This window comes from Lampetra fluviatilis, unplaced genomic scaffold, assembly GCF_964198595.1.
Source record: "Lampetra fluviatilis unplaced genomic scaffold, kcLamFluv1.1 SCAFFOLD_177, whole genome shotgun sequence".
Classification (NCBI taxonomy): Eukaryota; Metazoa; Chordata; class Hyperoartia; order Petromyzontiformes; family Petromyzontidae; genus Lampetra; species Lampetra fluviatilis.
Window position 1 is genome coordinate 133,906 of NW_027620776.1, and position 12,636 is coordinate 146,541.

The 12,636-nt window shown below is 60.8% G+C and overlaps 1 protein-coding gene across 1 annotated transcript in view; it reads left to right on the plus strand.

Moving 5' to 3' along the window:
* Window positions 1–12,636, plus strand: part of SPEN (spen family transcriptional repressor) — an 89,429-nt gene that overhangs the window by 46,091 nt on the left and 30,702 nt on the right. The window contains exons 3-10 of the mRNA XM_078884878.1: window positions 2,576–3,340; window positions 4,911–5,122; window positions 6,052–6,252; window positions 6,575–6,602; window positions 6,855–6,952; window positions 7,580–7,731; window positions 9,674–9,895; window positions 11,372–11,505. Coding sequence (XP_078741004.1) covers window positions 2,576–3,340; window positions 4,911–5,122; window positions 6,052–6,252; window positions 6,575–6,602; window positions 6,855–6,952; window positions 7,580–7,731; window positions 9,674–9,895; window positions 11,372–11,505 — 1,812 coding nt within the window. The remainder of the gene's footprint in view (window positions 1–2,575; window positions 3,341–4,910; window positions 5,123–6,051; window positions 6,253–6,574; window positions 6,603–6,854; window positions 6,953–7,579; window positions 7,732–9,673; window positions 9,896–11,371; window positions 11,506–12,636) is intronic.

Sequence of the window (12,636 nt, forward strand, 5' to 3'; positions counted from 1 at the left end):
CTCCTGCGTACCAGGCGAGGTAGTTAACATCTCATCAGGGTCGGGATCGAACCCACAACCTCCTGTGTACCAGGCGAGGTAGTTAACATCTCGTCAGGTTTGGGATCGAACCCATGACCTCCTGTGTACCAGGCGAGATAGTTAACATCTCATCAGGGTTGGGATCGAACCCACGACCTCCTGTATACCAGGCGAGGTAGTTAACATCTCATCAGGGTTGGGATCGAACCCACGACCTCCTGTGTACCAGGCGAGGTAGTTAACATCTCATCAGGGTTGGGATCGAACCCACGACCTCCTGTATACCAGGCCAGGTAGTTAACATCTCATCAGGGTTGGGATCGAACCCACGACCTCCTGTATACCAGGCCAGGTAGTTAACATCTCATCAGGGTTGGGATCGAACCCACGACCTCCTGTGTACCAGGCGAGATAGTTAACATCTCATCAGGGTCGGGATCGAACCCACGACCTCCTGCGTACCAGGCGAGGTAGTTAACATCTCATCAGGGTTGGGATCGAACCCACGACCTCCTGTGTACCAGGCGAGGTAGTTAACATCTCATCAGGGTCGGGATCGAACCCACGACCTCCTGCGTACCAGGCGAGGTAGTTAACATCTCATCAGGGTCGGGATCGAACCCACAACCTCCTGTGTACCAGGCGAGGTAGTTAACATCTCATCAGGGTCGGGATCGAACCCACGACTTCCTGCGTACCAGGCGAGGTAGTTAACATCTCATAGGGTTGGGATCGAACCCACGACCTCCTGCGTACCAAGCGAGGTAGTTAACATCTCATCAGGGTTGGGATCGAACCCACGACCTCCTGCGTACCAGGCGAGGTAGTTAACATCTCATCAGGGTTGGGATCGAACCCACGACCTCCTGCGTACCAGGCGAGGTAGTTAACATCTCATCAGGGTTGGGATCGAACCCACGACTTCCTGCGTACCAAGCGAGGTAGTTAACATCTCATCAGGGTTGGGATCGAACCCACGACCTCCTGCGTACCACGCGAGGTAGTTAACATCTCATCAGGGTTGGGATTGAACCCACGACCTCCTGCGTACCAAGCGAGGTAGTTAACATCTCATCAGGGTCGGGATCGAACCCACGACCTCCTGCGTACCAGGCGAGGTAGTTAACATCTCATCAGGGTCGGGATCGAACCCACAACCTCCTGTGTACCAGGCGAGGTAGTTAACATCTCATCAGGGTCGGGATCGAACCCACGACTTCCTGCGTACCAGGCGAGGTAGTTAACATCTCATCAGGGTTGGGATCGAACCCACGACCTCCTGCGTACCAAGCGAGGTAGTTAACATCTCATCAGGGTTGGGATCGAACCCACGACCTCCTGCGTACCAGGCGAGGTAGTTAACATCTCATCAGGGTTGGGATCGAACCCACGACCTCCTGCGTACCAGGCGAGGTAGTTAACATCTCATCAGGGTTGGGATCGAACCCACGACTTCCTGCGTACCAAGCGAGGTAGTTAACATCTCATCAGGGTTGGGATCGAACCCACGACCTCCTGCGTACCACGCGAGGTAGTTAACATCTCATCAGGGTTGGGATCGAACCCACGACCTCCTGCGTACCAAGCGAGGTAGTTAACATCTCATCAGGGTCGGGATCGAACCCACGACCTCCTGCGTACCAGGCGAGGTAGTTAACATCTCATCAGGGTCGGGATCGAACCCACAACCTCCTGTGTACCAGGCGAGGTAGTTAACATCTCATCAGGGTCGGGATCGAACCCACGACTTCCTGCGTACCAGGCGAGGTAGTTAACATCTCATCAGGGTTGGGATCGAACCCACGACCTCCTGCGTACCAAGCGAGGTAGTTAACATCTCATCAGGGTTGGGGTCGAACCCACGATCTCCTGCGTATCGTCGCGAACGTGGACATTCATCGCAGCCAAATACTAATCTGGGCGCATCGAGACGAACGTGGATAGCGAGCCGTCTGGAACGTTCCTCCCGTCCGATGTTCGGAGGGGGGGCGGGGGGCGGGGGTAGCGACGGCTCACTTGGTTTGCGCGTGCGTTGAATCGCTTGAGAACAACCACCATCGTGCGTAGCCAGCCGGGCCGATTGGCACTGCCAGGATTTTATTGAAGACGAATTTCTCTCTTGTTGTTGTTGTCGCATTTGCTCCGTTGTGCCCGCCCGCCCGCCCCGCACTTGCGGTCAGCGCTACGCTGCGCTACGAACCTGGCGACCCGAGTTCGATTCCCGCTCACGGCCAACACCACCAGTGACGATTATCTGAACCGGTCCTGGGCCTCCCCTAGGTCGACTCAGCCTGAAACGAGTAACCTGGTGCGATGTGTAGCAAACATCGCCACTGGGGAGACATCGGACCACACAGCAGCAGCAGACTCACACACAGAAACAGCTGCTCCATGACCTCTCGTGACCCCCACCCCCTCTCCCACCGCGACCTCCCGCGACCCCCCCGCTACCCCCGCGACCCCCCGCGACCTCCCGCGACCCCCCGCGACCTCTCCCGCGACCCCCCGCGACTTCCCTCTGACTGACCACGTGACCCGGCGTTTCTCCGCCCAGGCACCTGGACCGCAGCGGCGCCTACGACCCGTACCACGGCACCGGCAGCGGCACCAGCAGCAGCAGCCGCGGTGGCGGTGGTGGCGGCGGTGGCGGCTACGAGCTGGACTACTACCGGGAGAGCTCACGCCCGGCAACCTACTACGGCGCCGGCTCCCGCACCGGCGGGGGGGGGCAACGCTACGACGGGGGGCCCTCCGGCGGGGGAGCGCCGTTGCTCCCGGCGATGGGGGGGGGCGGCGGAGGCGGGGGGGGGCCGGCGTTGCCCCCTCCGCTGGCGCCGCCGCGCTACCGGGACGGTTACCGTGACGATGGCGGCGGCGTCGGCGGCGGTGCTGCCGCGTCGTCATCGTCGTCTTCCGGTGGTGGCGGTGGTGGCGGTGGTGGCTCGAAGGAGAAGCTGGCGTCGGCGTTGGCGCGGAGCCGGCGCCGGAGGGAGCGCGGCTACCAGCACGGGCGCAGCCGCTCGCCGGCGCAGCAGCAGCAGCACCAGCAGCAGCAGCAGAGGCATCACCGGCATCACCACAGCAGGCACCGCCACCAACACCACAATCACCACCACCACCCGCCGCGCCAGCAACAGCAGCAGCAGCAGCAACAGCAGCAGCAGAGGCACCGTCACCATCACCAGCAGCAGCAGCAGCAGCGGCAGCAGCAGCAGCAGCAGCGGGTGGCACGGCCGTCACGCTCGCGCCACTCCACGACTCGCTCGTGCTCCTCCTCCAGCGACAGCAACTCCAGCTCCACGTCCAGCTCGTCGGACAGGTGACGCGCAGGCGGGAAGGGGGGCTAGCGGGGGGGGGGGCAAGCGGGGGGGGCGGTGTCTCGAGATTCGGGCAGAATGGGTGATGACGGTGGTGGTGGTGGTGGTGGCGGTATTGGTGGCGGTGGTGAGGGCGGTGGTTGTGGTGGTGGCGGTGGTGGTGGTGGTGGCGGTGGTGGTCCTGTTGTGGGGGGCGGTGGTGGTGGTGGTCCTGTTGTGGCGGTGGCGGTGGTGGTGGTGGTGGTGGTGGCGGTGGTGGTCCTGTTGTGGGGGGCGGTGGTGGTGGTGGTCCTGTTGTGGTGGTGGCGGTGGTGGTGGCGGTGGTGGTGGTGGCGGTGGTGGTCCTGTTGTGGGGGGCGGTGGTGGTGGTGGTCCTGTTGTGGCGGTGGCGGTGGTGGTGGTGGTGGTGGTGGCGGTGGTGGTCCTGTTGTGGGGGGCGGTGGTGGTGGTGGTCCTGTTGTGGCGGTGGCGGTGGTGGTGGCGATCAGCGTCTGGACGAGTCTCAGCGTCTGATGGCCTTAATCTAAGTTGTCTTGTGGTTGTTGTTGTTTGACTTGCATCCCACTGGGATTTTCGCACACAGCGTTGGTGTGTAACAGTGCTTTTTTTGCAATATTTTGCCGTCTTTTCTTGGATTTTCTATTAGCACAAAGTCACACGGTCACTTGAAAATGTTTTCTTGTTCACGTTTTAGTTTTTTGTTTGTTGCGTTTGCACCCCATTCAAGAGTCGAATGGCTCACAGGGCTACACCAATTAAATTAACTTGAAATGAAATGAACTTGAACTAGAGGAATCTCAGCATCTCAGAGTCTCAGCCAGAGGTCGCAACCGGGTACCCGATACCCGTACCCTACCCGATACCCGGCTACCCGATACCCGGCCGGGTACGGGTAGCTGTTTGCGACCCTGGTGCGGCCGGGTACGGGTAGGCCGTGAGTCACTGGTGAGTCGCCGTTTGTCACTCATTTCGGGTAGGGTACGGGTACGGGTAGGGAACGGGTACCCGGCCGGGTACGGGTAGGGAACGGCTACCCGTACCCAGCTGGGTACGGGTAGCCGGGTATCGGGTAGGGTACGGGTAGACGGGTAGGCCGTGAGTCACTGGTGAGTCACCGTTTGTCACTCATTTCCCAACGTCTTGTCTCTTCTCACAATTCAAGTTCCTAGAATCAACCCACCCGCGCCTGCAACATGGCTTCATCCCAGAGGTCGCAATCGGGTACCCGATACCCGTACCCTACCCGTACCCGGCCGGGTACGGGTAGCCGGGTATGGGGTAGGGTACGGGTACCCGTTTGCGACCCTGGTGCGGCCGGGTACGGGTAGGCCGTGAGTCACTGGTGAGTCACCGTTTGTCACTCATTTCGGGTAGGGTACGGGTAGGGAACGGCTACTCGTACCCATTTGCGACTCTGGTGCGGCCGGGTACGGGTAAGGAATCAAAACCCGTTTGCGACCTCTGGTCTCAGCCTGCAGTGTGTAGGAGTCTACAAGCGCGCTTGGCTTGCCCCACATCAGCGCAGCGAGGGAGCCCCTCTGCTCACGATCCACCCTTCCCTCCCGCCCGCAGTGACAGCAGCAGCTCGTCCAGCGACGTGTCGCCCGCCCGCTCCGTGCCGTCGGCCGCCGTCGCCGCCCCTCCACCGCTCCCGGCGTTACCGCCGGTGCTACCGCTGGTGCCGGCACCGGCGGGTCCGCTGGGTCTGGGCGCCGGCGATGCGGCGGACGAACCACGGAAGAGCTTCGGGATCCGCGTGCACAACCTGCCGGTCCGCTCCACCGGTGAGGTGGAGCACGTTCGCTCGGCAATCGTCAGCTCGCCCTCGCTCGCTCGCTCACTCTCCCTCACTCGGCACTCGCTCACCCTCGTCAGCTTGCTTACCCTCACTCGCCCTCACTCGCTCACCCTCACTCTCCCTCACTCGCTCACCCTCACTCTCCCTCACTCGCTCACCCTCACTCTCCCTCACTCGCTCATCCTCACTCACCCTCACTCACCCCTCACTCACCCTCACCCTCCCTCACTCACCCCTCACTCACCCTCACTCACTCACACTCACCCTCCACTCACCCTCGCTCACCACTCACTCACCCTCACTCACCACTCACCCTCACCTCACCCTCGCTCACCACTCACTCACCCTCACTCACCACTCACCCTCACCTCACCCTCGCTCACCACTCACTCACCCTCACTCACCACTCACTCACCCCTCACCCTCACTCACCCTCCACTCACACTCACCCTCCCCTCACCCTCCACTCACCCTCACTCACCCTCACTCACCCCTCACTCACCCCTCACTCATCAGCTCACTCACCCTTCCTCGCTCACTCACCTCTCACTCACCCTCACTCACTCCTCACTCCCCCCTCACTCACTCTCACTCACTCACCCCTCACTCGTCAGCTTGCTCACCCTCACTCACCCTCGCTTACCCCCACTCACCCTCGCTCACTCACCCTCACTCACCCTCACTCACCACTCGCTCACCCTCACTCACCCTCACTCACCCTCGCTCACCCCTCACTCCCCTCTCACTCACCCTCACTCACCCTCACTCACCCTCACTCACCCCTCACCCTCACTCGTCAGCTTGCTCACCCTCGCTCACCCTCCCTCTGCTCACCCCTCTGCTCACCCCTCTGCTCACCCACGCTCGCTCACCCTCCCTCGCTCACCCCTCTGCTCACCCCCCTCCCCCCCTTAGACTCGAGCTTGAAGGACGGCCTCTTTCACGAGTTCAAGAAACACGGCAAGGTCACCTCGGTGCAGATCCACGGCGCCGGCGAGGAACGCTCCGGCCTGGTGTTCTTCCGGCAGCCTGAAGACCGCGAGAAGGCACTCTGCGCCTCCAAGGGGAAGCTCTTCTTCGGCATGCAGATCGACGTCACGGCCTGGGACGGGCCCGGTACGCGGTCGCTCGGTCGCTCGCTCAGTCAGTCGCTCGCTCGCTCACTCGGTCACTCACTCGGTCACTCGATCGGTCGCTCGCTCGCTCACTCGGTCATTCAGTCGGTCGCTCGGTCACTCGCTCGGTCACTCACTCACTCGGTCGCTCGCTCGCTCAGTCAGTCGCTCGCTCGCTCAGTCAGTCGCTCGCTCACTCGGTCACTCACTCAGTCGGTCAGTCACTCGGTCAGTCACTCACTTGGTCGCTCAGTCAGTCGCTCACTCAATGGCTCAGTCGTTCGCTCTGCGCCTCCAAGGGGAAGCTCTTCTTCGGCATGCAGATCGACGTCACGGCCTGGGACGGGCCCGGTACGCGGTCGCTCGGTCGCTCGCTCAGTCAGTCGCTCGCTCGCTCACTCGGTCACTCACTCGGTCACTCGATCGGTCGCTCGCTCGCTCACTCGGTCATTCAGTCGGTCGCTCGGTCACTCGCTCGGTCACTCACTCACTCGGTCGCTCGCTCGCTCAGTCAGTCGCTCGCTCGCTCAGTCAGTCGCTCGCTCACTCGGTCACTCACTCAGTCGGTCAGTCACTCGGTCAGTCACTCACTTGGTCGCTCAGTCAGTCGCTCACTCAATGGCTCAGTCGTTCGCTCTGCGCCTCCAAGGGGAAGCTCTTCTTCGGCATGCAGATCGACGTCACGGCCTGGGACGGGCCCGGTACGCGGTCGATCGCTCGCTCGCTCAGTCAGTCGCTCGCTCGCTCACTCGGTCAGTCGCTCGCTCGCTCAGTCGCTCGCTCGCTCACTCGGTCACTCACTCGCTCAGTCAGTCGCTCGCTCACTCGGTCGCTCGGTCACTCACTTACTCGGTCACTCGCTCAGTCGGTCGCTCGCTCGCTCACTCGGTCACTCACTTGCTCACTCGGTCGCTCGCTCACTCGGTCGGTCAGTCGCTCGCTCGCTCACTCGCTCGCTCACTCGGTTGCTCGCTCGGTCACTCACTTACTCGGTCGCTCGCTCAGTCAGTCGCTCGCTCGCTCACTCGGTCACTCAGTCGGTCACTCGCTCACTCGCTCGCTCACTCACTCACTCGGTCACTCGCTTGGTCACTCGCTCACTCACTCAATCACTCACTCGGTCAGTCACTCACTCGGTCGCTCACTCGGTCAGTCGCTCACTCACTCACTCAATCACTCACTCGGTCAGTCACTCACTCGGTCACTCACTCGCTCATCACACGGTCCGGGTACAATGTCACTGCCACGGTAACGATCGTACCCACGCGGTAACGGCCGTACCCACGGCAACGGCCGTACCCACGGTAACGACCCCCGCCGTTGCGTAGAGACGGAGAGCGAGAACGAGCTGCGTCCGCTGGACGACCGCATCGACGAGTTCCACCCCAAGGCGACGCGCACGCTCTTCATCGGCAACCTGGAGAAGAGCACCACCTACGACGACCTGTACTCCATCTTCCAGAGATTCGGGGAGATCGTGGTGAGGGAGCCACAACCACCACAACCACTACAACCACCACCACAACCACTACAACCACCACCATCACAACAACAACCATCATCACAACAACAACCATCATCATCATCATCACCTACGACGACCTGTACTCCATCTTCCAGAGATTCGGGGAGATCGTGGTGAGGGAGCCACAACCACCACAACCACTACAACCACCACCACAACCACTACAACCACCACCATCACAACAACAACCATCATCACAACAACAACCATCATCATCATCATCACCTACGACGACCTGTACTCCATCTTCCAGAGATTCGGGGAGATCGTGGTGAGGGAGCCACCACCACCACAACCACTACAACCACCACCACAACCACTACAACCACCACCATCACAACAACAACCATCATCACAACAACAACCATCATCATCATCACCTACGACGACCTGTACTCCATCTTCCAGAGATTCGGGGAGATCGTGGTGAGGGAGCCACCACCACCACAACAACCACCACCACCACCACAACCACTACAACCAATCATCACCACTACCACCACCATCACAACAGCCACCATCATCACCACTACCACCACCACTACCACCACCATCACAACAACCATCATCATCAACATCACCTACGACGACCTCTACTCCATCTTCCAGTGATTCGGGGAGATAGTGGTGAGGGAGCCACCACCACAACCACTACAACCACCACCATCACAACAACCATCATCATCACAACAACCACCATCATCATCATCATCATCACCTACGACGACCTGTACTCCATCTTCCAGAGATTCGGGGAGATCGTGGTGAGGGAGCCACCACCACCACAACCACCACTACAATCATCACAACCACCACTACCACCACCATCACAACAACAACCATCATCACAACAACCATCATCATCACAACAACCATCATCATCACAACAACAATCATCATCATCACCTACGACGACCTGTACTCCATCTTCCAGTGATTCGGGGAGATCGTGGTGAGGGAGCCACCACCACTACAACCGCCATCACCACCACAACCAATCATCACCACTACCACCACCATCACAACAACCATCATCATCATCACCTACGATGACCTCTACTCCATCTTCCAGAGATTCTGGGAGATAGTGGTGAGGGAGCCGCCACCATCACAACCACTATAACAACCACCACAACTGTGTGTCTCTAACCCCGTGTCTCTAACCCCGTGTCTCTACCCCGTGTCTCTAACCCTGTGTGTCTCTCACCCCGTGTCTCTCGCCCCGTGTCTCTCGCCCCGTGTCTCTACCCCGTGTCTCTAACCCCGTGTCTCTCACCCCGTGTCTCTCACCCCGTGTCTCTCACCCCGTGTCTCTCACCCCGTGTGTCTCTCACCCCGTGTCTCTCACCCCGTGTCTCCCACCCCGTGTCTCCCACCCCGTGTCTCCCACCCCGTGTCTCCCACCCCGTGTCTCCCACCCCGTGTCTCCCACCCCGTGTCTCCCACCCCGTGTCTCCCACCCCGTGTCTCCCACCCCGTGTCTCCATGTCCCTAACCGCGTGTCTCTGTCCCCGTGTCTCTCACCCCGTGTCTCTCTCCCCGTGTCACTCTCCCCGTGTCTCTCACCCCGTGTCTCTAACCCCGTGTCTCTCACCCCGTGTCTCTCATCCCTTGTCTCTCACCTCGTGTCTCTCACCCCGTGTCTCTCACTCCGTGTCTCCCAGTGTCTCTCACCCCGTGTCTCCCACCCCGTGTCTCCCACCCCGTGTCTCCCACCCCGTGTCTCCCACCCCGTGTCTCTCACCCCGTGTCTCCATGTCTCTCACCCCGTGTCTCTAACTCCGTGTCTCTGTCCCCGTGTCTCTGTCCCCGTGTCTCTCACCCCGTGTCTCCGTGTCTCTATCCCCGTGTCTCTAACCCCCGCGTGTCCTCTGACCCCGTGTGTCTCGGCGTGCAGGACATAGACATCAAGAAGGTGAACGGCATCCCCCAGTACGCCTTCCTGCAGTTCTGCGACATCACGAGTGTGTGCAAGGCCATCAAGAAGATGGACGGCGAATACCTGAGCAACAATCGACTCAAGGTACTCAAGGGACTCAAGGTGTGCCGCGGGGTGGGAGTCCGTGCGGAGGTCCCGCCTGCCTGCGCTGCGGACTGCAGGCGGTGCGGCGTTTCTGTGGTGCGGCCTGTGTGTGTGAGTGTGGGAGTGTGTGTGTGTGAGTGGGTGAGTGAGTGGGTGTGAGTGGGTGAGTGAGTGGGTGAGTGGGTGTGTGTGAGAGTGGGTGAGTGAGTGGGTGTGTGTGTGAGAGTGTGTGAGTGAGTGGGTGAGTGAGTGGGTGTGAGTGGGTGAGTGAGTGGGTGAGTGGGTGTGTGTGAGAGTGGGTGAGTGAGTGGGTGTGTGTGTGTGAGAGTGTGTGAGTGAGTGGGTGTGAGTGGGTGAGTGAGTGGGTGAGTGGGTGTGTGTGAGTGTGGGAGTGTGTGTGTGTGAGTGGGTGAGTGAGTGGGTGTGAGTGGGTGAGTGAGTGGGTGAGTGGGTGTGTGTGAGAGTGGGTGAGTGAGTGGGTGTGTGTGTGAGAGTGTGTGAGTGAGTGGGTGAGTGAGTGGGTGTGAGTGGGTGAGTGAGTGGGTGAGTGGGTGTGTGTGAGAGTGGGTGAGGTAGTGGGTGAGTGAGTGAGTGTGTGTGTGAGTGGGTGAGTGAGTGGGTGTGAGTGGGTGAGTGAGTGGGTGAGTGGGTGTGTGAGTGAGTGGGTGAGTGAGTGGGTGAGGGAGTGAATGTGTGTGTGAGAGTGTGTGAGTGAGTGGGTGAGTGAGTGTGTGAGTGTGTGTAAGCGAGTGAGTGCGTGTGTGTGAGTGTGGGAGTGTGTGTGTGAGTGGGTGTGTGTGAGAGTGGGTGAGGTAGTGGGTGAGTGAGTGAGTGTGTGTGTGTGAGAGTGTGTGAGTGAGTGGGTGAGTGAGTGGGTGTGTGTGTAGTGGGTGAGTGAGTGAGTGTGTGAGAGTGTGTGTGAGTGAGTGGGTGAGTGAGTGTGTGAGTGTGTGTAAGCGAGTGAGTGTGTGTGTGTGAGTGTGGGAGTGTGTGTGTGAGTGGGTGTGTGTGAGAGTGGGTGAGGTAGTGGGTGAGTGAGTGTGTGTGTGAGAGTGTGTGTGAAGGTGTGTGAGTGAGTGGGTGAGTGAGTGTGTGAGTGTGGTGTAAGCGAGTGAGTGTGTGTGTGAGTGTGGGAGTGTGTGTGTGAGTGTGTGTGTGAGTGAGTGGGTGAGTGAGTGGGTGTGTGTGAGAGTGGGTGAGGTAGTGGGTGAGTGAGTGTGTGAGAGTGTGTGAGTGAGTGGGTGAGTGAGAGTGTGTGAGTGAGTAGGTGAGTGAGTGTGTGAGTGTGTGTAAGCGAGTGAGTGTGTGTGTGAGTGAGTGAGTGGGTGAGTGAGTGGTGAGTGAGTGGGTGAGGTAGTGGGTGAGTGGGTGAGTGATGTGAATGTGTGTGTGAGTGAATGAGTGTGTAGTGAGTGAGTTGTGAGTGTGTGTGTGAGTGTGTGAGCGATGTGAGCGAGTGAGCGGCCGTGCTAGCCCACCCACCCACCCCTTGTACGCACCACAGCGCTCGCCCCGACGTCCTGTGAACGTTACGTGTTGTGGGGGGCGGGGCCTTTGTCTGTGTGGTCTCAGCTGGGCTTCGGCAAGAGCATGCCAACAACATGTGTGTGGTTGGACGGACTCAACACCAGCGTCACGGAGCAGTACCTCACGCGACAGTTCTCACGCTTTGGACCGATACTCAAGGTACTGGCCGCGGTGGTGGTGTGGGGGTGGTGGTGGTGGTGGTTGTGGGGGTGGTGGTGGTGGTGGTGTGGGGGGTGGTGGTGGTTGTTGGTGTGGGGGGTGGTGGTGTGGGGGGTGGTGGTGTGGGGGGTGGTGGTGTGGGGGGTGGTGGTGTGCGGTGTGGGGGGTGGTGGTGTGCGGTGTGGGGGGTGGTGGTGGTTCGGGGTGGGAGGTGGTGGTGGTGGTGTGGGAGGTGGTGGGTGGTGGTGTGTGGTGGGGGGTGGTGCTGGTGGTGGTGTGGGGGGTGGGAGGTGGTGGTGGTGGTGGTGTGGGGGTGGTGGTGGTGGTGGTGGTGGTGCGGGGGTGGGAGGTGGTGGTGGTGGTGGTGTGGGGGTGGTGGGGTGGGAGGTGGTGGTGGTGGTGGTGGTGTGGGGGGTGGGAGGTGGTGGTGGTGTGGGGGGTGGTGGTGGTGGTGGTGGTAGTGTGGGGGGTGGGGGTGGTGGTGGTGGTGGTGTGGTGGAGGTGGTGGTGGTGGTGGTGTGGTGGGGGGTGGTGGTGGTGGTGTGGGGGGTGGTGGTGGTGGTGTGGGGGGTGGGAGGTGGTGGTGGTGTGGGGGGTGGGAGGTGGTGGTGGTGTGGGGGGTGGTGGTGGTGGTGGTGGTAGTGTGGGGTGGTGGGGTGGTGGTGGTGGTGGTGTGGGGGGTGGGGGGTGGTGATGGTGGTGGTGTGGGGGGTGGTGGTGGTGGTGGTGGTGTGGGGGGTGGTGGTGGTGGTGGTGGTAGTGTGGGGGGGTGGGGGGTGGTGGTGGTGGTGGTGTGGGGGGTGGTGGTGGTGGTGTGGGGGGTGGTGGTGGTGGTGGTGTGGGGGGTGGTGGTGGTGGTGGTGTGGGGGGTGGGAGGTGGTGGTGGTGGTGTGGGGGGGTGGGAGGTGGTGGTGGTGTGGGGGGTGGTGGTGGTGGTGGTAGTGTGGGGGGTGGGGGTGGTGGTGGTGTGGGGGGTGGGAGGTGGTGGTGGTGGTGGTGTGGGGGGTGGTGGTGATGGTGGTGGTGGTGTGGGGGGTGGTGGTGATGGTGGTGGTAGTGTGGGGGGTGGGGGTGGTGGTGGTGTGGGGGGTGGTGTGGTGGTGGTGTGGGGGGTGGTGGTGGTGGTGGTGTGGGGGGGTGGGAGGTGGTGG